The 26,696-nt window shown below is 38.5% G+C and overlaps 1 protein-coding gene across 1 annotated transcript in view; it reads left to right on the top strand.

Moving 5' to 3' along the window:
• The first annotated feature begins 9,059 nt into the window (after window positions 1-9,059).
• Window positions 9,060-26,696, top strand: part of myh11a (myosin, heavy chain 11a, smooth muscle) — a 39,993-nt gene continuing 22,356 nt past the window's right edge. The window contains exons 1-4 of the mRNA XM_084715925.1: window positions 9,060-9,209; window positions 13,283-13,647; window positions 14,006-14,162; window positions 21,309-21,336. Coding sequence (XP_084572051.1) covers window positions 13,306-13,647; window positions 14,006-14,162; window positions 21,309-21,336 — 527 coding nt within the window. The 5' untranslated portion in view covers window positions 9,060-9,209; window positions 13,283-13,305. The remainder of the gene's footprint in view (window positions 9,210-13,282; window positions 13,648-14,005; window positions 14,163-21,308; window positions 21,337-26,696) is intronic.

Here is a 26,696-nt window from a genome sequence, read left to right as displayed (position 1 = left end):
CCTCATGATTATAGGGATTTTTTACCTTGGTATCATATATCTGATAATCCACATGATTACGTTGAGTTGAATGGGACATAATCCAGGTTTATTTATGTAGCTTTTCTCCTGCTTGTTCAACTCTTTTGCTGTGTTCTCCGCAGCTTAAGAGCTGTGGCCTAATGACCTCCATAATAGCTATGATAGCAATACTAAAGTTATATTAAAGGCACACTACGCTAGCCTGGGAAGCAGACGAATGTGCCAAGCTCATGTTTTCATTTGCTCTGGGAGATACTTCACATTTGCAAATTAGTCTCCTATTGCCAGGCTAATACTATGTAGGATTTTCCTCTAAAGCTATGTATAAACTCATATAAAAACAATCCTTCTCAATCTTCTTAAGACACACGAAAAGTGTGTGGTAGTGTCTACATGCAGACAGATCCTGCCCTCCATATTTTCGTATTTTCTCATTATTTTGTTGTGTTCTGATGGGAAACTGCTGTTTTATAAAACAAATATTGCTCTCTCTAAACCAACTACACTCTGCAGGTGAAATCACTGATTTTACCTTGAAAACATGGGAGTTCTAGGTCTAAAACTGCCTCGATCTGTTAGTTTGTTTGTGTTATTGTGTGACTTTGGTGATTCTGAACTAATCTTTCAAAACGCCGAAGTCACACAATAACATAAATAAACTAATTGATCGAGGCTGTGGTTAAATTACTGATTTTGCCTTTGGAGGAGAGATCAGTGATGGCTTTAGAGACAGCAACATTTGGCTTGTATTACGGCAGTTTATCATCAGAAAAGGTGGGCAACAAAGTAAAGTAAAGCACGGAAAATATGCTAAATAATATGGAGACTATCTGATAAACTGATATACACTTTTTAAGTGGCTAAAATACCTTTGTTGCTGACCCTGTCCACAGTAGTTCATTGCTTAGCTTCCGTATTGGTACTTTTCTCTTCTTCTCCAAACTGACTTCCATTTACTGAAGCTAATACACTGATCGTCAGTAAGTACTTTCTACAACCCCACATCAAATAATTTGAAGTATCCCTTTCATGCAATCTCTGGGTCACTAGATCACCACCGCTGTCTATCTCCCTCACTGACCCAAAGAGGAGGGGTCAACACCAACACCTTCAGACAGACACACAAACATCCACTGCAACAGGCCCGTACTCTTTGAGTCTCACTTCCTCTCTCACCATTTAAGGGAACTTAACATTCTTATCTCATACGGCCTAAAACCCAAAGTTTCTGGAACTGATTAACTGCGGGACGGACATTTATTTCTCAGGCTGATTACTGATGTTGGACACTGAGTTACCCCACTTCCATGTCTGAGTTGTTTTTTATGTTTTAGACATGTGTTTATCCTGTCTCTCCTACCATATCTGCACCTCTCATTTTTGATTGCAGAGGCTTTAATCGGTGAGATCATAGCTCTCAAATTAGTTCACTGAAAGAATGAGATCATAAAAGCTAGCGCACAGTGTAATCCACCCATGCTGTAAGTAGCAGTAAAGATGAAATGTGACCATTTAACATCAGCACACTTTATGTAACAAGATGTAATGTACACTTAAATCTATACAGTGACCTAATATATTGCCTCTTAGTCCCATTAGAGAGGATAATGTGTTGTTTAATGCACATGAAAGCTTAAAACGGAGTCACAGCGAGCCTCATGTGGGACATTTGGAGTCTGAATTTACATAATTTCCTTGGAGCAAACCTCTTTTGCCCTTAAAGGCTGTGGCCCTGCAGCACCCAGTTTATTGGCACCAGATATGAGCATTCTCTTGAAAATGGCTATATAAGCGGAGGAAGTCGAACAATGGCACATGATTGTTCAGTTGGCAGTTTGCCCTATAATAGGTAGCATTTCCCCTCCACTGTATAAATTAGTTGTGTGTAAAAGAGACAGCTGTATAAATACTATTGAATGCAGTGGTCTTTTGACTACAGCGGAGTGGACCGATGTTTGCCCCTGGGCTCAAATTAGAATGCAATTGCATTCCAAGAGGGTCAAACATATCCATAAACATATTTTCTCTCCAATAGATGGCCATCTATGGACATGAGGGTGAGGAAAAACATTAAACATTCTGTATGTGAGAGGTCTTAACATTACAGTCCATGTTGTTTTTATTATTCTACCACATTGTGTTGAACGACAGTCCACTTATAGGCTGTCAGCTGTTTAGCTGTGAGCGGTGAACTGCATAAATGTGAGTCGTACAACTTCAATCATTACATAAATGTACTCGCAATTATGTATATTTTTAATATAAAACAAGATTAAGACCTTAAATAGATTAATTCCATATATTTCTGTCAAAGTCTAATCCCTTTGAAATGGGATTCACCAAGTAGGGGAGAGCGGGGACAAAAGTTAAACTTTTTTGTATTTCCTTCTTTACTGGAGATGTGTGTATTTAAAGTAACCATATATTGTTGTGGACAACATGTACATGTGCCCTACCAATGCCAACCACTTTTTTAAATTTTGGATGAGTGAACTGGATGCAATCAGACTGTAAATTGATATTGTGCATTGTTACTTTTGCCCCTCTCTGTCAGGACAAAATTAACAGTAGGATAATGATTAGATAAATTGACCAGAAAAGTAAGTACTGTAGTAAAGTAAATTAAATATTGGGTATCTCTGGTATATAGTGTTCAGTAGTGCTTTAGTCCAAGACTGTGTCAAATCAGTTAACTGCATTGCATTTTTATTTTTAGGGCATTATCACCTCTTACGGACTGTGCTTCAGATAAAACAGCCTGACACGCTCAAGCACACACATCTGGACTGATGAGACCGCTGTTGGTCTTCTTCACCCTCACCCTGGGCATTTCATGCAAATATTATGAGCAAAGAAATACATCTTTAAAGTTACTAAAAGGAACTAGTATTTTGTTTATTCTGTGGGCCCCAGTGGACAAAACCAGTAGTGTTTCCACCAGGGGTGGAATACAGCTACTGGGGTGGAAGTAACTAATACAAATACTCACATTAGTGTAGTTAAGTAGTTTTTTGGGGTACTTGTACTTTCATGGGTAGATTTAGAAGGCTGTATGGTTACTCATACTTAAGTACACATTAAACCATGTAGTTTACTTAGTTACTTTTAAAATCATAGTTGAGTACTGAAGACAATTTGAATTATTGCCCAAACCTTTCATCTGCATTTTAGTAGCCAATCAAGTGATCTGATCGCAAACGGGCATATGGATGAAAAACAAAACAAAACCCTGCCGCAGCACAGGTTTGGAGTTTAGATGTTAATGAATATTCATTAATTGATTAATCGCCATTAAGAATTTAACCAATTTAAACTGTATTCATTAATATATAATCAATAGTCTAGAAATGGCAGTAACTGTGCCTCATCAGACGTTGTTTTGTCTTTCTGAGCCGTTTGTTGAATATGGAAACTTAAACTTTGACTTAACATGAGAAAAAAAGACAAACCTTCCCAGGAAAAGATTTATATGTTATGAATTATTAATGAATAATCAATTGTTCTGTGATGATTCTTTACTGATCACTCAATTGTTAGCAGTTTCTACTAATGATTAAGGAAAATGCACACCTCTATTGATAATGTATAAAACATCAGCATTTAAAAGTAACAAATACTCTGAGTGGTTTTTGATACAAATACAACTGTACTTTTACTTAAGTAGATTTTTAACACTAGTACTTCTACCTGTAACTGAGTAATATTTTAGTACTTTTACTTGAGTACAGATTTTCAGTACTCTGTCTATTGCTGGTTTCCACTGTAATAACTACAAAATATAACTTAATTGCTTATTTTGGTCATATGGAAGCATCAGTATTAAATTGAGACTGTTTCATAACCAGTTAAAAAATCTTTGTCAGCTTTATTATTAGCAGGACATAAATAATACCATGTTACATTTGTCCTACCCCTGTCCCTGCCATCTTTACCCTGGCTGGCACCAAACCTTCACTGATACTTAAACTACAGATAGGTCTAACAGACTATATATATATATATTTACAATCTTAAACAATTTAACATTATCTTAAAAACACACACTTCCATTTTTTTTTACTTTACAGGTGAAAGATTTCTATGTAACTCTGGCAAAACTGATCGGTTTGGACTGATTTTGTGTGGACTGTGGACTCAATGGCAGGATGTACTTTGTATGGACACTGCATGTTCCTGACATCCATGTTACAAGAGAAAAGTTCCATGTTGTGATTGTCCCCTCTCTATTTATTTCTCTGCTCTCTCCTACTATTGATTTAACCGTCCTTCACACAGACTTTTTATCCGTGTTCACTCCCACCAGCTCCTCTCCGCCTTGTCACTCTCGACATTTCTTAGGCTTATTCATTGCTTTGTGGAATCACTTGGAGTTTATTCACCATCTCGGGGAGGACGAATGTTCCGGTCAAAGTTTGGGACAGACTCACTTTGTCAGCACACAGTGCCTCCACTTTAGGTTTTTTAGGTCCCTGTCCTCCCTTCTTCTTCTGGCATGAATCACCATACATCAGATTAAAGAGAAAGATAGAAGTGACCTTTTCTCTGACAGCAGCCACAGAGGAATGATCCTCTAATAAGACAATAAGCACTGAGAGCAAAGCAGTGGCACAAAGTTTAGTGCAATCCAAAAGTCATCTTCTTCTTTATGGACTGACTGCATATTCCCTCGTTTCCTCAGTGTGGTGCAGATCAATAAGACATAAACCATTTGTCTGTCACAGTTAACTGCAGGTAAAGAAACAACGTTGTTTGTTTGAACAATGATATTACTGCTGGACCATATTTAGTCACTGGGGCTCGGGGTGCTTGCCTGTACTAGACTATGAGAGTAACACAGAAAGCTGCCGAGATTCCATACAGACCCCACTGTCCTTATATGGCACACACTGCAACCTCTCTGTTCAGTGTATCTGCTGCTTTGTCTCCCTCTCTCCTCCTCCTCCTCCTCCTCCTCGTCTCCCTCTTCATCCCTCCCTCTGCCTTGCCTCTCACCCTGTCTCTCCCTGAGTTTTTCAACCTTAGTTTCTCCTTCGTTACCACCACCCCGCCTCCTTGATGTTGACCAGAGGGAGCCCTGAGGTCCTCCATGTTGGTCTGTCATCAGGTTTCACACACACACACACACACACACACACACACACACACACACACACACACCGGCACACTGCTGTGCCTGTCTGGCACAAAACAGGCCCCGGCTATCGAGCAGCAGCTTGATTTATTGGAGCAAATAGATCGGTGTCCTTATATAGGAAGTTCCATTGGAAGGAAGCTGGAAAACAGGAGGGATGCAGCAGGGGAGGGATGGAGGAGGGCAGGGCTGTTTGGGACAAAGGAATGTGATGTGCGTAACGATAGATGACACATGTGTGGGATGTACACACACACACAGACTCACATCCATTATGTGAATTATGAGTTGTGCATTCGGGGGGGAATCTCTTGGAGCAGTTACAGTAAAGGGGGATTCCTGTGCTGGGGACAGCTTGCCTTATGAGGAGTAAAGGCAGATTGCATAATCTAAAAAAAACCTACAGGGTGTGGGACTGGGGGACACAGCCACTAGGTTTTACTGGTTGTGTCTCCATCAAAACCAGCGTTTTATTTTTAAATTTTTATTAACTGTAGCGATGTAACAATATAAAAAACACAAGGTACAATTATAGCACAATAAAAAGTCCACAATACGATATTTATGCAGCAGTCAGTGGCAATTCTTTTATAAATGTATGTATAAATAACAATAATAAAATAAAATAATTAACCATGTAATATCATATATATTGTAACAGTCTAGTACATTATTGAGATTTTTTTAAATTGTTATATCACAATATTCAATATATTGTTACACCTGTGGTAATGTGATGTCTATTTATGTGCATTTGATGTTTTGATGTACCGTATTAAGGCCTGGGCGATATAGCCAAAAAACCTATCACGATAGTGAAGCTTCATATCGGTCGATATCGATAATTATTGATCGTGTAAGTTGTGACTGATATGTTGTGTACTCCAAAGGGTGGAAGTGGCTGAGGGGATAAAATATGTTGTATTATATTTCAACAATATTACAGGGATGACTATTGGTGCTTCCACAAAATGTGAAATTATTTTAGAAATAATCATCAGTAATGTGGATTAAATGCCTAAGTGAGTAAAGGCAAATAACAGATCAGCTGGAACAGTCTGGTAAATTCTCAAAATGACATCACTTAATTGTAATACAGCCTTCTGACATATCACAATATCTAGTGTCATATCACAATACAGTATAATATCATTATATTGCCCAGCCCTAACCGTATTGATGTACTGTATTGTATCTGTGTGTGTGTGCTATGTGCCATTGAAAGACAAATTTCCATTATTGCCTCCATTATTGAACAGTAAAGTTCTTGAATCTTTAATCGTGTAACTGTGATGCCTTTTTAGTTATTTTTATCTAGTATTTTACCTGAGGTGTTGTAGACTGTATGAGCCTGACCAAAACAAATGCATGTTGTATATGCTAAAACTGAAAATGTACTATGCACCTCAACAAGGAAAATTAAGGGGAAAAAATCATGAGGCTTTTTTCACAGCAAACATTGTGACATATCACATTAGTGAAAGCACGTGTGTAAATAATAACAAATTTAATCTACTGGCTCTCTGTCACAGGACATTTGAATAGAACGTAACCGTTTGTCTCTGTCATTAGTAACACCTGTGCTTTTACTACTATGACGAGTCAAAATTAAAAACTATTACTACTTGTCCTGCATTCAAAATGTTGCCTAAGTCAGGAGTTCGCAAAGTTTTCCATGCTAAGGCCCTCCAAATGTTAACCCACAGCCAGAGTCCCACTTTTTGCAAACTGTTTTAAAAACCCAAAGCTGACTCTTTTTTTTTTACCTCTGTATGGTGCTTTTATTTCAAAAGATGCTCCAAAGCAGAGAACATGTTTGGGGCACTCATAGCCATTCTTACGTGCAGCAGTAAATCCATACTACAGTATAAGTTGCATCATACTTGTGAGTTATACTTGGCCAGGAGTTCTTTGAATTTTTTGCAGCTGAGCATTTGTCAGCTGGGCTGTTAGTCTGCCCGTCAGGTCTTTTCCTTTGCCAAAATGTGTCCATTTTTGTAAGTTAGCCCTAAATTTCTAGTAGTAAATTTCTGGAGCAGGGAAGCTTCGTGGCAGCCAGGCGGTCGGTCCAGGTCAACACTGACAGATGATGCGATAAATGATGATTTGACGGGCAGGCAATTAGAAAGATGGGCACAGCAAATAACATTTTTATTTTATTTTGTACATGATTCTAAATTATATTCTATAATAATTCACATAATTAGAATTCGATTTTTTTGCATTATGCTCCCTCTGGCACCTCTTGGAGACTCCAACATAAAACATCACGGAGTTTATCCTATACTTATAGTACAAAAGTATTAACAGCAAAATGTATACTTATGAAACTGTCTCAAATTAATACTGATGTCTCTGTGTGACCTATATAGGCAAACAAGACCATCAGCTAGAGGATTGGCTATTTCTGGATAGTTATTTCACTGGGTTCAATTCTCCTCAAAATCAGATGGAACAAAGTCTGTGTTCACATTTTTTGAGGCAAAGGTACAGTGAGTAGTACGTTTAAAAGGAAATAGAAGGACATTTTTATTTGCATTTCTTTGTACTCTGTTTTGTTGCTATGGTGGTAGAAACACTATCACTTTGTTCACAGCGACCTCCAAAATCAACAAAATACAAAAGTTCCTTGTAGTAGCTTTAAAGTACCTATTAAGCAGCAGCGCGAACCCCTTTAATCTAAAAGAATAAATCATGTTTTATGATCTAATGATACACTTAACAAGTCAAATCTTAATCTTGAAAGTAGTAACTCTACCTAGCAGATGAATGTCGTGGAGTAGGAGTATAAAGTGGCATAATTAGCAAGGAAAACAAAGTGCAAATACCTCAAAATAACAGTACTTAGCAGGGCTGTTTCTTGCTATGTGGCTGCATAGGGCTCCTTAAGCCACCAGGAGGCCACCAAGCAGTGATGATTTGAGTTCAGTATAAGATTCGCCACCCGCGTTGCTTAAGTTTTTTTTTTTTATTATAAACTTGCTCCTATAACTATAATTTTATTTAAAGTAAATGTTATCAGCATAATATAGCATCTGTCTTATTTATGTGCATTTTCTAGATGTTATAATGTTCTGTAAATCCTGTAAGTTTTCAGAATCTTCTTGACGTAGGGCTGTTTCCCACTCACTGTCATTTTCTGTAAGTTTAAATATTTGTGGTCAACTTGAGATATTTGATTTAAAATTGCAAGAAAAAAAAAGACGTTAACAGTTTTTTACTGATCTAGCCCCGTTTCTTTGTAAAGTGCACCAGATTGATGCATTTGAATGTTAAACATGTGTCCAGACAATTTAAGAGTGTTTGTAAAAACCCCCAGTTTAATTAAATTGGCCCCCCAGGCAACATTTTGCATAGGGCCCCCAAAAAGATAGAAACGGCCCTGCTACTTAGTTACATTATACCACTGTTAAACAGACAATATCTGACCAAGTCCACTGAGAGCAGTGAGGAGTTTCCCATTTTATTATACAGACTTTTCAGCAGACCGTTTTCACAGTAGCCATACTGATATGAAATAGCAGGGTGAACACAGGTGTTACCAATGATACTAATTACAGTTACGTTACATTAAGTGGAGCAGAGTCTTTTAAAAGGAGCCAACGTGCACTATAGCAGCAGCCGGAATCTGTTTGACCTGAATGGAATAAAATTTTCATTAGTATAATTCGCAACATCTGTGTTTATCCTGCTATTTCATATCAAAATGGCTGCTGTTATTTTATCAGCAGGACTCTCTGCTCCATTCAGCTCCTCTTCATTCATATCATACCTTCCTGTGACTCGTCAAACCTGCTGCTGTGCTCACTGCGCATGTCCTCTGCCTCCTGCCCCGCTGACTGATGCTGCCTGCCCGCCCGGGGACGATGCTGGAGGAGGGTCAGCTCCAGACAGCTCCACCCTCGGCTGCAGTGCGCAGTTAAATGGTAAAGCTCTGAATTAGTCGGGGGTCATTTGGACTGTTCGTTTTTGGAGTACCTCGTCAACGCCTGCCTCTCCAAACCCTGACTCTCCAAACCCAAAAACCTCCCCTGAAAACAAAATTTCTTCATATTATGTAAGTATATCATTTACTGTGGAGCTGACAGGTGGTGATGCTCCGGCGCACTTGTCAAGTCTATCTCATTTTGCAAACTTTTAACTGCGATTGAGGAAGAGCAGTATATGTTTTTTTCTTTATGTGCTGATACATGAAACATGCTTAACTGGTTTAACATTATTTTAAATTAGCTTCAGCTTGTTTGCTTTTACTTTTTTTTTGACGGTTTGCAATTTGTATCGCTTCTTTGAATTACTCATTGAAGAAAATGTCTACACTTGAGTTCCAGACATGGGCTCAGGTCCACAGGACATTATACACTAAGTTTATCAGAACTTGTCGTGTATACAGACATGTATTTAATCAAGTGTATTAGGCAGTGAACTGCTTGTAAACACTGCAAAAAATGATGCTGCATTCACAGCACCACGCTGCAGCAGCCCATATAGTGAGGAAGTGGAAGTGCTGTCTGAATATCTCAGTAAAGACATAGGCATGCGTTTAACCATGGAGTTTCCTGTTTCCCAAATATGGGTATATAAAGCTGCATGTCAGTCTGTTGTGGCTGAAGATGCAGACACTGCAGTGAGAAATTAGTCCTGACAGTTTCACACATCGCCAGTGAAACCAGTGCCAGTACTGGTTTTGAAGGAGTTGAATCTTTCATGATAGATTGTGTGTTCTCTCTATAATTGTGGACATTAATGGCAAATTTTTTGCCTACATGTGTCAGTTTATTAGCCCTTTTAACTTAATTTAACTTCATGCATTCCCTGCATCTCTGAAAAAGAAGAAAGGTATGTGTTCAGGGTCTGTATTTGTATTTAAATGGACAGTTCTGCAGGCGAAGACCAAGCAGGACTTTATCTGTAATGGAACAAACCATGTGTTTGTCATTAGTTAATTTTAGTCTCCGAAATTTAATTATTTTCATGCTGTTATCCTGATCATGGTACATGGGCACGGTAAGCCTAATGTGTCAGGGTTTATTAACAAAGATGATAACAGGAAGAATGTTTGTGAAGCAGCAGAGAGAGGAAATGAGTAAAATTATTCACAGGCCCTGCGGGTCAACCTCTTTCACCCACACATAGAAAGGTCACTAAGTCCCATGGGTGACATTTCCACTGGTTTATTATTATTTTGAACAGAGATGCTAAAATAAAGTAATTGTAATTTGACGCTGCAGAGATTTGTGTTATTTTTTCCTCTCAACCTTGGTGTGATATGTGTAAGAATCCAGGATCTGATGATAGTGAAGATAGTGATAGTCTAAACAAGTTTGAGCTGATGGTTTGCACTGAACTAAGCAGCCAGTTTGTGTGCAGTGTGTTTATGCGAGTTAGAACTAATATAATCTTCAGTCGTTTATGGTATGACTGTGAGCACATTATTTATAATGTTGTATGGGTAGTTAAATCTCATGGCAAACATGAAGTGCATGTGGTGGCTGTGAGCCCTTGACATCCTTTAATATTTCCAGTCAGTCTGTATCAACCTGTTATCCTGTCAGCCCCACTTCAGACAGCTGTCTTCAAGACACACTGGCTGAGCACAAACCTGTGTTGACACAACAGAGAGACAGAGGGAGAGGAGGCTTTACAAAGTTATTAAACCACAGTGGTGAGAAAGTTAAATGAGCTGAGGAGGAGGACATTGATTGGCTGCGCACACTTTGTCATGGGGAGGGAGGGGGTGTCGGGAAAATTCTGTTTACCTTTATCTGTAGAAAAAGCAGATCATCAAAGCATCAGCTGGTCCCTTCCTTGTTTCCTCAGAAGTCTGCTCAGCTCACTGGACTTATCCGCCGGCTGTGCAGTTTTTGAAGTGAATGGGAAGTGTCTGCCTCTGTCTCCAGTTAATATTTATGTAATATCTTTCGGTAGTTTCTGGGTGGTTTGGTTTGGCTGCTCCCTGGGGTACGTTTATAGGCTTTCTCAGGAGGCTCAGTGGCACGGTTTTTACATATTTCCCACTCAATTAAAGTGTGTGTCAGGCACAGTGTACAGAGGGACGGAAGAGAGGGAGAAGTAACAGCCATTGGACAGAAGCGACTCATTGTCTGTAATCCAGGAACCACTAAGTTTCTCTACTCAGTAGTTCAGAGGCCAATACGATTGGACACAACATGATATGGTCGAAATTAGGAAGGAAACAATTCTCTGTTTCACAAGAAACCGTGGTAAAATTCATGATGATTATTACATGATGATTATTTCAAAATTTAAAGCTACCATAAGGTACTTTCATATTTTGTTATTTTTGGAGGCCCCTTTGGACAAAAGCGGTAGTGTTTCTACCATATTACTCGCAATATATAACATCAAGAATAAAATTATCTATGCTTCTTCTTTACTGGCTAATGTACTACTCATTTTTACTTTGTCTGGGAAAATGTAAACACAGGCTCGTTTTATGTCATTTTCAGGACAATCTGGCCCTGTGGCAGCCATCAAGAATAACCATACAGAAATAGCCAGTCTTCCCGGGGATGGCCTTGTTTGCTTATGTAGATCATATAGAGGCATCAGTGTTAAATTGAGACTGTTTCATCATCACTTATAAACTCCTTGACTTCCAGATGCAGGTGTAGCAATGTGGATTTGTTTTGCATCACTGAAAACAGCGACAAAGCAAAGGACATGGTGCCATGTCAATTATTGAGAAGTTTTCAATACAAAAAGTGGCGAGATTATGTTAATGTGTGTATCAGTACTTTTTGAATATCTTTAGCATGTTTTACCGATAACCATGGTAATTTGATCACTATAACCGTGATATGACATTTTCATACCATCTGAGTGTTGGACACATCAGACAAGTTTTGTCTATTGGCACATACTTCAGACATATAATCCACAACATGGTGATATGTTTAAAATATTTGCTACCAAGTTGTATATCTGACATAGATTTCAGGTACAATCCCTGCACCTACTCCTGTTTGCGTTTCGCAGCACCTCCTTCTGTAAGTCCCAGACACTTGTTGATACTTTAGCCACTGCCTGTTGCATTTAAAAATGCATGTCGCTAGGGGCCCATGTGAAGCGTAACTGTTAAAGCTCCGGGCCCCCCTCGGGCTCTCTGCCTAGCTGTTATCATTTTGGAGTAAACGACGAGGCCAGCAAGAGACATACTATTCCCTATATGGGCTTTGTTTGGGAGTTCACTTGCCTTGCTGTTTAGGTCCACAGAAAAGAGTCCTGCTCCAGAGAAGGGGCCCATATATGGTCATCACAGCACGAGACTGAAGCCTCCTCGCCGGGAGACAGGGAGGAGAAGGAGAGGGAGATGGAGGGGGAAAGACATGGAAAAAAAATGTCAATGTCAATGTTGTCAATTAAGCACTGACCTAATGATCGAGTATGAGTAAACTCCAGTGAATATTAATGCTTTGTGGATATTTCAGACAAAGCTGTTGAGAAAATGTGCCAGTCTTTGTTATGCTGAGTTAATTAAAATTCATTTCCCAGCCTCAATCTTTCTATCTAAATTAGGGAGGGGAATTGTTTGTGCGTGTCCCTTGTGGTGTGTGTGTGAAAGTGTAGGGTCGAGAGGGCGTGGAGGTCTGTGAGAATGACTCGGGAACTCCCCAATGGACTGAACATGTTAACTCTTTAAGTTACAAACACAAACAGGAGGCAACTTTAGTAGCACGTCTCCTATATCAGGAGACTCATCACTTACTGCAGTATATATAATATAGTTAATATATAATAACTCTGTCTACACTATTATCTTTATCCCAAAAGAAAAACAGGATACTAGCAGCAGGGTTTTTTATTTATGATGCTGTGTGATATAAAGACTGAGTTGTGAAATGTTTCTGTAAGAGTGTGGTTGATGTATCACTGCAGTATTTCGTGTTGTAAAATGTTAACTCTGTTGAAACCTCATTTCTTGAGCTCTCATCTTTGTTTTTTCCTGCCTTGTTTTGTTCCCTCTTGCCTCTGTTCTTTACCACATTACTTCCTTCCTTCCTTCCTTCCTTCCTTCTTTCGTTACTTTCCACCTCCCTTTCCACCTCCCATCTTTGCTTCCATGATCGTTCACTCCTTTCCAACATCCATTTCATTTGTCCCCTCCAATAGTTGGCCCTCCACCTTAACCAAAGATGTCCAAGAAGGCCCCGACCGAGGACGAGAAGTTCCTCTTCGTTGACAAAGACTTACTGAACAGCCCCATGGCTCAGGCTGACTGGGCGGCCAAGAAGCTGGTGTGGGTCCCATCGGAGAGGCATGGCTTCGAGGCGGCCAGCATCAAGGAGGAGCATGGCGACGAGGTGCTGGTGGAGCTGGCTGACAACGGCAAGAAGGCCACAGTCAATAAGGATGACATCCAGAAGATGAACCCGCCCAAGTTCAGCAAGGTGGAGGACATGGCCGAGCTCACCTGCCTGAACGAAGCCTCTGTGTTGCACAATCTCCGTGAGAGGTACTTCTCAGGCCTTATTTATGTAAGTATACAGTAAAAACATGTATACACAACGCACAATCATCCATTCACACCCTGACAACGTGTAACAACATTTAAACATTTGCATTTAGGCATCTATTAGGATTTTCTATTGATTCCCTAAGCCCTAAGACTAACTTGGGCCTAATCTAATCTTAATTCTAATATAAAAATAAGAGTAGATGCAAATACTAATCCCAAATATGCCTCATATTTGTGGATCTTTGCAGAATTTCAAACTTTATTATTTGTTTCTGTCCCTGACTTAAAGTCCCCCCCCACCATTATAAAAACACAAGAAACAGAACATGAACAGTCCTCACGCACACACTCATCTTCCTCATTGTCTTTCCTCTCAGACATACTCTGGCCTGTTCTGCGTGGTGGTGAACCCCTACAAAATGCTGCCCATTTACTCAGAGAAGATCATTGACATGTACAAAGGGAAGAAACGGCATGAAGTCCCCCCTCATATCTACTCCATCGCTGATAATGCCTACAGGAACATGATGCAAGGTAGGATGTTTCCACCACTCTAGCTGCACAGTGGTTTCTATGATTCTGATTCTTTCCCCCTGATGGAGCAGCAGTATCATTTCTGGTCCTGTCTTTGTGTTTTTTTGGTATCCAAGTGTGTGTGTTGTGTTATGAATAATGTGTGCCACTTGTGCCTCTAGAACAAAGAGAATCAGAAAAGAGTCTTAGTGGTGGTGTAATTGAAGTTTTTACTGTGAAAAAGTAAAAAACCTGCTTTTACAACAGAGTTTGGTTCAGTAACACCAAAACAGGAAGATAAAGTGTCTTAATGATATGAAATGTGACAGATGTCTGACATACATTACCTGAAGATTCAGAAAGGTTGTTATATGAGATTCCTCCACTTTGATGGAGACAAACTTCTTTTGTTGTTTAGTGTTTTTTTTCTACGCCAATTGTTGATCGCAAAGACTTAGCATTATTGCTTACCTGACTGGTTGTAGGATATGGGCTCCTAATAGCTAAAAAGTGATACATTCTTCCTATTTAATGCATTTAAACCTGGCAAACACCTGAAGTTTGTATTTAACCACCAGTCCAATTAGAGTGGTTGTTTTCACTGACAGCTTGACAGCTCTGACACATCTAACTATCACAACTAAACCTTTTCTGGTTTCATGTGATACCTGTCAAATTAAAGTGTTTTCTGGTAGCTTGGTGTTAGGGAGCTGTGGTATCAGCTGTTAAAATTCTCACTTCTGTCTGAGTGATGACAGCCAGCAGCATTTAGCTCTGTCATTTTGACAAAGCAGTTAATAAAAACCACAAACTGGCCTACGCTGTCAGGCTTACAGAGCTTCAAATGCAGAACTGTGTTTATTATTATGCACAGTCTAAAATCAGCCTCAGAGCTCCACCTGTCTGCCACCAGTTCATCACAAAGACATCTGGTTACAGAGAATGAAAACAACCGAGTACAAAAGACTGTTTTATGGCCTATTTGAGAGTCAGTGTCTTGTAGAGGTGACGATTGTGGCCATGGCAGAGTCGTGCTTACAGTAAATGGCTCTTGGCTGCAGTGGTAGGACTTAAGAGCAGCTGGTTTCCCATAGAATTGGTTTTGGTTTCTCGTGCTTCCAGGGGGTCATTCATGCCCACTGGATTTCATGTTGACGTGAGGATGATCTCTCAGAGGAGTTGACAGAGAGATGGGTGGAGGGCAGTAAAACATTTCCTGTTTCAGCAGCCTCTCCTCCCTCATTCAAACTTTTTTTTCCTCTTTTGGTCAGTATGAATACCAAAGATTTTACACAAGTTTAAAGGTCCTCTTAAATGGGTCTGATTCCTTTAGTTTGAAGAGTTTTCCAATGAAGCAGGATGTTTGGACAGAACTTATGGTTAAATTATTTAGAGAGCTCCAAAGAAAGTGGAACTACACATCCAATCTTCCAATATCATACTGCCAAAGTCTTCTGGCAGCAAAGAGAGCTCCCACAACTGACAGTGTATTTGCTGCAGATGTTGAATACAGATGCAAACTAATAATAATGCTGCTAATTCCAGCTAGCCAGCTACAAGTTGACTGAAGAAATTTCAAAGGATCACCCCGAAAATCAATGATTGAATTCTACTGGATGTATTTTTTGTGCGTTAGTATCCCAGGCTCTGGGGAAAAAACTGCATTAGCTTGCCAAAAAAAAAAAAGAAAAAGGCCAGCTCATCTTTGCAGTGCTACAGTACTTTCAATTATTGATATACTGTAATTACTGGATATTGCACTTGTCCATATTACGATTTTGATAATATGTCAATCATGCAGCCCTGTTAAAATGTTGTTGTTTTGCATATATGTGCATAAGATATATACAACAACATCTTATAAACTGTCAAGTCTCTCTCAGCACATTCAGGGTTTCCACACATCTCTCACTTATCTCTTCATCATATGCCCATAATTTTATTTAAGTTGGATACAATGCTGTATTGTAGCACCACATAAGAACACACAAGTTTGATGCAAGTTCACTATTTTCTCAACTTTTTTTGTCACTTTTATCAGATATTTGAGCCTTATGCTGCCTCTCGAACCAAATGGACAGTACTAGTAGAAATATTCAGTATTAGTATATAGATATCTGATTCAACTTAAGTATGAGTGAAAAAAGTACAGCCTCTGTTATGTACTTAGTGTATAAAAGTAAAAATTTGCCGTCTGAAGGACATGTCTACCAGTTGTTTCTATGCAAAACTAACTGAACCTTGTCTTTTGTCTTGTGTTCAATTGCACAATATGCATTGACAGATACACAGAGGAATAGTATTTTCTATATGACTTCTATATGACTATGAGTCTATATAGACTGAAATCCTCCAATGTGTACAAACAGTGACAGTTGCATTCTCAGACATAAATTCTGAAAGATCCAAAGCAGATTTAGCATATTTATAAAGACAATGCCAAAGTCATTCAGCAACTTGAATGGGATCTTAACATTCAATCTGATATCCATTATGATATATCCATAGAATAGAGCTGGATATTGTTGCAGTTGCATTACCCAGATTTCTTATTTTTTATCTGATATATCATTAAGGTCAATTCCTTTAAAAAACATAGGCGTTAACTTTAAGTGACTGCATAAGAAATGGAACTTGAAGCTCAAGTGTATCTGGACACACTTGAATTGTTTGCATGTCTGTTGGAGTTAAAATGATTAAGCTGAGGACAACCAGGAAGTGACAACATCAGGACAGTAGTTAGCAGTAATATATTCCAATGTATTACATCAATCAATCAATCAATCAATCAATCAATCAATCAATCAATCAATCAATCAATCAATCAATCATTTTTTATTTTGAATCATTGCATGCAGTCTTCCTAACATTAACGTGCAGCAGGCTGATGCACAGGAAAGTATTGTATTTACCGCTAAAGCTATGGTGTGTAAACAAGTTGTCACAAGTAAACAAGAAGGGGGAGGATTGATTTAATGTTTGTGCGGGTGTTTAGATTACACTTGTTCAGCACAACCCTGCACAAGAACACATACAGCTGCAACTCGGAGAATCACACGCTTGTTACTGCTCAGGACACTGTGTGCACATGAAAAAGAGTGTGTCTTGATTTGCTGTGTTTATTTCAAACTAAACAAATCAGACATTTGCTTAGGCTTGTGATATATGAAATGACAGTTATATTAAAGCTCAAGGACCACCCATTAAGTTTTCAACTTGAAAACATGGCTTTGAACAGCTTTTTACAACCAAGAAAGACAATAACTTTTGCTACAGCAAAAGTAGCATCAGCATTGTCAGATAATGCATGCAAAAGAGAGGATAAAGGCAAGCTATTCAAGGGAAGTAATAAACACTCAATGAAAAACTATCAAATAAAAGTGAATCTTTAAAAATGACTTTGAAGCTGTGCCTTACGTGCCAGAGATTTTACTACAGTATCCTCTGTAAACAAGGTGTTTCAAAGCCTGGGATACCAGTCTTAAAGGAGAAATATGATAAAATGACCACCACATGTCATCAGACATTAAGGAGGCATGTCAAGTTGAACTACTGGCCTCTCTGAGAGCAACACTACAGCCAGGATGTTCTCCTTTGAAGTTTCCATTGTGATGCAGACTGTTTGTTTTTGGTGTGGCTTCTGTGACACCTGTTTCAATTTTTTTCACTTTAAGTGGAGTTCAAATTAATACCAAATTGTTTGTTGTTTGTTCCATAAAATACCAGAAAATGGGGGCATCCCTATAGCTCAGTTGGTACGAAGTGTGTGCACCATGTATTGAGGCTGTCAGTCCTCTGCAGCGGCTGCTGGTTAGATTCTCGCCTGTGGCCCATTTGCTGCATGTCATCCCCTCTCTCTCTACCCCCTGTCCTATCATATCTTCAGCTGTCATTATCACAATAAACGCAAAAGCCCCAAAAATAACCTTAAAAAAAATACCAGAAAATGATGAACAATTAAGATCAATGTTTCCCAAAGCCCAGAGGGAAATGGTTTGCTCCAATATTTTGAATTTGGACTGCAGTATTAAATGTTGTAAACACTAGAGTGTTACATATTTCACTTTTAAAGATAAATCACCTGTTACTTTTTATCCAGACATAGGCACGGTCTGGTTTTTGACTAATGAAGTTCTTTTAAAGAATGATGTATATCTAATCTGTAAAACTTCAAGATGGTCTGACAATCTCAATGTAGTTTAAGTGTTTCAAGAGTCCTCAAATGCCAAAAGGGTGAGACTAAAACTGCACATGTATGAACCCCGTTGGAGCCTCTGTAGTATAACATTGTGGCTGGCAGTGAAGGAATTGTTATTGTTGATGCATTAGTGGGATTTCCCATGAAGTAGTGATTAATGATGCAGGATGTTCTGCACTGCGAGTGCCACAATATGAACAGTTCACGTTTGAGTGGAAGTGGTGCATAACTAAAGCAAATCCAGATAACACTCACTAAGCTTTGAAACATTCTTCCTCCAATCTTGGCTGAGATCCCATTCCTCCAAAACTGTGCTTCAGTCTTTGATGTCCAGGAGATAAAAATATGAAATTCCCACAGGGAGTTTGCTGTCCCCTGCAACAGATGACTGATGTGTTGTTTTCTGTGCCCCCAGTGTATTTACAGCACATGCCAGACAGGTGTAAAGACCATGTTATCAGATTTTGGATCTTACTTGACACGACTGAGTCGGTGACACAAAAATATTCTTAATATTTTGTGGTGACAGAAAGACTGGCCTTGCTCTTTGACTCTCTGTCGCAAGATTCAGTGTTGTTTTTGGACGTTTTACAAAAGCTCACGACTCTGGCCACCCCTCTCTCCCTCTCTCCATCTGCCTTAATTAGGAAGTGCAGAGAGGGAACAGGCTGCATGTTGTCTGTGTATGTAAGGAATGGAACCAGTGGAACAGCAGCCAAACACAGAAACAGCATCCATGCTGGCTAACAGTTGACCAGCTGCACACTGTAATCAGGGCTGCGTCAGGTTAGTTTTAAATGCAATCAGTTACTGAATACAAATTACATGACAACTTTAATTCGTTTGATTACAAAAAATGTAATCTAATCTGAATATATTTGGATTACTTTTGGATTACTTCAAAATCAAACATTGAAAATGTTTTACTAAAAAATTAACACCACTCCGCAAATATTTTTTTTCTCTCTTCAGAAGCATAATATGCAACATTTTCTTCTAAAACAACACATATACTCATATAAACATAATCCCCTTCAGTCATCACTTATGATCCACTACAAGTGTGTGGTGGTGTCAGGTGCCCTCTGCCAGTATTTCCTTGTTTTCTCATTACTTTGCTGAACTTTGGATGCTTTACTAGCCCCAAAAGTTGGTATTTCACATCCTGGCATCTTTCAGGTGCGTTTACAAACAGCTCAGACAAATCCTACTGATTCTACCATTAAATGTCTTAAAATATTTTCAGTGCAAGTAAAATGCGCTTCGCATGTACAGCATTTACAGTCAGTCAAACCAAATTACCCATACAGAAACACTATGCATAAACTTCTTCTTTTTTAATATATAACCTATGATTGAAGAAAGTTGTTTCCCCCCCACCCCACTCTCCCCAGACCCCAGGATACTCAGGCAGGCTGCAGGAGCTCTGCAGGAGCACAAGACGAGCATGACATTGTAATTTGACAATAACAAGCAACAACGAGTCCTCCACTGTAAACTGTTTAGGTGTTTATAACTGTCAGTTGTCCCTCAGTGTAAAGTTCAGTCTGTTCTCCTGAAAACAAAAGCCCACTGCTCTGAAAATATACACGCTGGAGTTTGAGTTCAGTGACTGCCCGTCTTACTGTCTGCCAGACTCCTTTAACATATTGTTCAGTTTAGCTGTTATAAACATCTGCTCCCTCTTAAACATTATTAATCATTTCTTACAACTCATAAATAGACACTAAGTTATTAGGTAAACATTCAGCATGAAGTTGACCTCTACTTAACATGTAATGGTCAAACTGAAACTGTTATTCCGTCCCCAAATAGAAATTTCAAAGGAGGACGCTGCAGCTGCAGCATTGCTGTCAGAGAAGCAAGTATTTTAACTTAGCATGTTCTCTTAATATCTAATGACACAGTGTGGTCATTTTGTGATAAATTACTGGAATAAAGTTTACTGATTTTTTTAAGGATCAAAAATGTAATGAAGTAATCCTTGACAGTGTATCTGTAATCTCTTTTCAAATTTAATATGGGCTGAATATAGTGCCCTATTTTTGTAATCTGATTACATAATCCAAATTACATATAATCCATTACTACCCAACCCTGACTGTAACTGTGCACACACACACACACACACACACACACACACACACACAGAATCATACAGTGATAAATCAAAATACTGCACATTAACAATGCACTTCAGTGCCTTTTTTCACAAATTGGATCATTTTTGTAGAACACCTTCAAGGTGTCATTCACTGGTCTTATCTTATCTTATCTTATCTTATCTTATCTTATCTTATCTTATCTTATCTTATCTTAGTTTATCTTATCTTATTTTATCTTATCTTAGCTTATCTTAGCTTATCTTATTTTATCTTATCTTATCTTAGCTTATCTTATCTTATTATTATTATTATTATTATTATTATTATTATGTTATTTTAAGTTATCTCTTCTTCCTGTACTCTCTCACGGGTGACTTTGAGGGATACAGTTACAAAATAGCCTTACATGGTCTCAGTGTATTCTCCCAGGAGGATTTTTGGGGAGAGTATAATGACTCAATGCTCAGCACATTCAGAATTGATTTTCATGGTTACAAATCAAAGTATCTGTGGGAGTTTCATGTTTCTTTAGACACAAGGGGGCCTTTGCAAAGCACACAGCCTCCTCTAATCCTTGAACTGAGTCCCAGCACTAGATTGATCTTTATTCCAGGAGAAAGGCTTGTGGTTTCACATGCGGTATGTACAGTAGCGCACTGAGTTATTGTGCATGACTGTACACACACACTCAGGTCAAACAGAGTGCTTGTAATACATATTTGTGCTTTGGTTATTGTGAATTCCTTTGGTTTACCACATGATTTTTATGCTTTTGTAAGTGATCTGGGCGCTGACATACTGTATATTTGTGAATTGGTTGTCATAAATTGTGTCTAACACTGTAAACCTCCTTTGTTTCCACAGATCGTGAAGACCAGTCTATTCTCTGCACGTAAGTAAAAACTTTGTCATCTTTCCTTTTTCCTAGATGTCACATTAATGCTCGAAGGAAGGCTGTGGGTGTATACGTGTGTATGTGTAGAAGAACAGTTATATAATGGTTGTGTAAACACAGAGTTAAACAAATGAAATACTTCCCTGGTCTCTCAGCACGCAGCCTCAGCCAGCAAGCAATCATTCATAATATGACAGTGACTTTTGTTAAGGAGGCCCCTGGCTGGATGCAGAATGCGTTGGTTTGTTGGATTATGTTGCAGTGAATTGTGGGTTGTAGCCAAACTGGACGAGTGTTAATGTGTCCTCAGTGCTCCCAGAGGGGCTGTGACCTGGCTCTCCTCTCAGACCCTCGGTCAGGAAGTATGCCCTGCATCCTGATTGGAGAACCAGATTAGCTCTCCAAATGTTTGGGCTTCATTTTGTTTATTTTTTTTCAAACTAATTATTGAGAACTTTGGCTGGGGCATCCAGGGACAAACAATGGGGCAGTAACAGCTGATCTTTGGACTGGCCTCAGCTTATCCTTAATTCATTAAAAAAACAAATCTGATATATCATTTATTTTTCTTTCCTGTTTAAGTGACCTAATGGTCTCTGTGTATGATCTGGAGCTCAAGACTCAAAGACATTTATTATCATTATACAACACAGGGTTGTAACAAAATCAGAGGATCAGGAAATAATTCTGTAGTACATTTTTTAAATTTGCATCAGGTTGAATGTGAACAGCAGCAACAAGATGGTGATGATAATATAGTCGACATGTTTACATTAGAAGTTCAACATCTGCAAAACACTGTCCATCAACTTTGACTGTTTGAGCACGAAGCATCATCGAGTCTTGCTACTTGTCTTTGCATGTCTAGGGCCACAATTAACGATTATTTTAACTGATTAGGTATTTGGTCATAAAATATCAGAAAATGGTGAAAAATATTGATTAGCGTTTCCCAAAGCCCAAGATGACGTCCTCAAATGTCTTGTTTTATCTGCAACCCAAAGATATTCAGTTTACTGTCATAGAGGAGTAAAGAAACCAGAAAATATTCACATTTAATCAAAGAAGTTTGAGTTTTTACTCAAACCAATTAATCAATTATTTAAAAAAAATAATTGATTGATTGATGAATCAATGTCTGATAACAGAACGTGATGCAGATTGTTTTTATTTGCTAACTTTATAGGCAGCAGTTTATGTATATTTGATCTTTTTATAGTTTTATGTAGGTTTGCAGTTTCAAAGCCCTGATAGCATTATGGAAATATCCTGCTTCCATTACATATCTTTGTCACAAGTGTTAACCACGTTTGAGAAAACACTGCAAAAAATGTGTTTTATGCAAGTTTATAGACCCTATATTCTGTGTATTATATTCTGTAAAGAAACAAAGAACATAAGCAGATACATCAATGTCAGATTTTTTTTACTCCCTAATATCTGTATCGGCATCAGCTCCAAAAATCCGGTATCATTTGTGGAATGTTGGATATATTTCCCAGGTCATGATTCGATTCAGATTTTCTTTACTGCTTTCTTCTTCTACGAACTATTGCAACTTAGGTAACTCTTTGCAAACTAATTTCCCACTCTGACATACTGTATATCTCGCTGGCTCATGTTCTATGTTTATCTCTGTCTACTTACACTTAAAATTTACTGCAGGCTCATGTCATCAGAAGGATAACTTTGGCGACAAGGACTTTTATGCACTAAATCAAAGTATAGACCAAATATGAGCAGCAAAAATGAAACAGTACATGTCACTGTGTACCTTAAATGGACTTCCAGTGAAGTGTTCTTCTCTTAGTCAGTTACAGTCATTTAAATTGTCTGATTAGCATCAAGGAGCTGGTACAGCTTCACATACAGAGTACAGTATTTCCCAGGGGTGTATTGTGAATTACAACTACTCAAATTACTGTAATGAGGTCATTCTTGTGTGTTCTCGTAGCTTTAGAGTACTTTTTCAAGTCTGTAGCTTTCCTCATACTTAAGTTTGCATTGCTCTGTGTAATCCACGTCAAAACTGTGAAAGTTATGACAAACGGATGAAAAAAAAAAGACAAAACTCTGGAGGTGGACGCAGGAGGCAGGTTTGGAGTGGTGACCTTGACTCTGAGCAGAACAGAGTGGGACTTATGAGTCATTAAAACTGAAGACTTGGAGAAAACCCCTTTCAATTGAATGCCTGCTGTTGATACTGCATTAAATATCAATGATTAAAAAGCAACTAATACTATAATTATTTTTTTAGAAGAGAGCTTTTACTTATCTAACAGTACTTGTACTCGAGTGCAGACAGTTTCAGTACTCTTTCCATCACTGGTATTTCCTTTATTAGTTTTGAATTATCAGTAAGACCTTTGCTGCTCGGAGTCCAGTGGTCCCAGTAAAAGAGATGAAAGGATGGGCTCTTTCCCCTCGTTTCTACTCTAAATTGTACACTACTGATGCCAGGATGCAGCAAATTCTTTAATCACATCAGACCATTTCCTCCTCAACTATCAAGCTTTCTTTATCAGGAGGAAACTTTGTTTATCCCTGTCTGTGTGCAGGAAGGTGATGGTTTACAGTTCTGGTGGGTGCAAGGAGTCGTGAACATGAAGATACTAACCATAGAAAACTTTCATGAAGTGTTATTTAAAATGTTAAACTGGAAGCGCTGATAGTGCTGAAATACAAACCCTGCCCACTCTGTGCAACAACAGTCAGGTCAACACAGTCAGTTTAAGATTTCAGCTTGAGCTCCAGCTGGTCTCAGCCCGGAGCCATATATGGGAGAAATGTCTCTGCTGCGATATGTGGAATGTCATGTATGACGCTCGACTCCCACATGTGTATCTACACACATGTTTAATTGGACTGCACTTCTACTGTGTACTTTGGCTGTATTGTTTTTACAGCAATCCATCCATCTTGGAGCCCTTTCATCTTCATCAGTGGAGGAAGTATTCAGATCCTTAACTTAAGTAAAAGTAGCAATACTCAATTACGATACTGCATTGAAAATATTAGTACAAGTATTATTAGCAAAAGTATCAAAGGTAAAAGTGCTCATATTGAAAAATGACCCCTGTGTATATTATACATTGGGTTATTACTGATGCATTCATGTGAATTCATGTGAAGTATCCTGCCTCCATTACATATCTTTGTCACAAGTGTTCTATAACCACATTAAATGGATTACTGTTAAAAAATGTGTGTTGAAATTTTGTATATTATAATCTGTATAAAGAATATTGGCCCATATAGCGATATAAGAATTTTTTTCCTCCCTTATATGAATATCTGCCCCAAAAATTCAGTACTGGTCAGGCTCTACTGCAAAATAACTAGTAACTAAAGCTGCCAGATAAAAGTAGTTGAGTAAGTACAATATTTTCCTCCGAATTGTGGAGTAAAAGTGTAAAATAACATAAAATGAAAATTAAGTAAAGAAAGAAAGTACTAGTACCTCAAATTCATACTTAAGTACAGTACTTGAGTAGGTGTGCTTAGTTACATTCTACCACTGATGTTATTAAAAGTTATTTTGCTCATATATAGTCATGGGAGACTTGTGTGACCATCATTTTTGGGATTTCCTGTTTAAACGTTGCTTGTATTGATTGCTTGAAATACATGCTTCTGCATAGACAGAAACAATTTGACACAGAGATAATCAGAAATATACGGTGGACAAGTCTGTTTTAATGTCCCGTCACCCTGGTGCAGTATAGGTGGGAATGCAGAGTCAGGATTTCTATCCAAAACTTCAGCCACACTTATTCAACAGCAACTTTTTAAACATCTTCCTCCTGCAGAATAAATGACATGATAAGACTTCTAAGCAGCTTGCTGCATAAGAGTTACATCAGTTCAAAACTATTATAATTCCTTTGTCTGTCATGCAAGATGCAGATTTAATAACACCCCCACCCCTTTGTTTTTTGTGAAGGAAGGTATGCTGCCAATTAATTAGTTAATCAGAACTAGATGTTAAAAATAAACTAAGAAAGACCAGGACAGAGTTTGTAAAATTTTTCATAAAGTAGTTAGAATCAAAAATTGAAGTGACACCTTTTTTTAATACAGTGCCAACAAAATTGCCCTAACTTGCGTTAACTACAGGGGTTTGTGCTCTATTTTTGGTCATTGAATGTATTCTGACAAATCCAGCAGTGATCATATTCCACAGATTCCTCCACACAGTAGCGAGGATTTGCCATGGGAAATAGCTGGGAGCCAACTAAATCCATTCTTGAGATGTTGACATTTCATCTCAGCAGGGTCATCAGTTTCCTTCGTCTGATACTCACTGTGTGTGTGAGTAATAGACATACTGGCTGTAAAGTCGCAGGATGCTGCTGAAGAATGCAGATTCACAGCATTTTCTGACTTGTTGGAGCATCACATGTATCAGAATTGCCTTAAAGGGACAGTCCACCCCAAAATCAAAAATAGTAGTTGCTGGTAGTACTATGTAGCTATTTAGATGTTTTTGGTGTGTTGCAAAGTTTTGGAGGTATCAGCAGTAGAGACGTGAAAATTTGAAAAACTTAACGCTAGTGTCTCTTTCCAGAAATCATGGCATTCATACTCAAGATATTCCACAGACCTTATTGTCAGCAGTTTTATGTAGGAACTAAGTTCTTTTCACAGTAGAACCAACTGGAGCTTTTTTCTTTCTACTAGAGAGAAAATAGTGGTTCCATGAAACTGCTCACAGCAATGTCTAAGGATTTCTGGGAAAGAGATCATCAGACACCAAGTACCATTTCATCCCATTATATTGGATAGAAGCAGACACCATTACAGACAACATCTCCAAAGCTCACCAAAACAATCTATGGATAAAAAAAAAGGGATGAATAGCACTACAGGCAAGAGGAAAATGTATTTTTGATTTTGGAGTGAACTGTCCCTTTAAAATAACTCCTTATACTGTAGGGACTGTCTCCTCAGGTCCTATAAATGAAGAAAGTTAAACCAAAGTATGATTTTCGTTTTTTATATTTTTAGCAGATTTTTTTTTAACAGAAAAGGCTCAAATTTACACAAAATCGTGATCAAACATAAAAGCACATCTGAATCAGTGCTGCAGTGTGATCTCGTCCTTTCTGACAGATAATCTTGTGATTGTTAGTAAATCCTGTACTAATGGTATGCAGGATGTGCAGGACAGAGTCAATCTGACAGACCATGTGGGGAAAAACTCCCATCAGAATTTGTTCTGCACTAACAGCTGCCTGCAGCAGGAGCCTGGATGTCTTTCGTCCTTAACAAACCTGAACAGGACAGAGTAATTAGATTCCTGTCAGAGCTGCCAAACCCCAACACAGGGAGCATCCCATGCCTTTTATGGACCCGTG

The sequence above is a fragment of the Lutjanus erythropterus genome, chromosome 3 (genome assembly GCF_056507025.1).
Source record: "Lutjanus erythropterus isolate fLutEry1 chromosome 3, fLutEry1.hap2, whole genome shotgun sequence".
Lineage (NCBI taxonomy): Eukaryota > Metazoa > Chordata > Actinopteri > Lutjaniformes > Lutjanidae > Lutjanus > Lutjanus erythropterus.
Note: the sequence above shows the minus strand (reverse complement) of the source record. Positions and strands in the feature narration are given on the sequence as shown.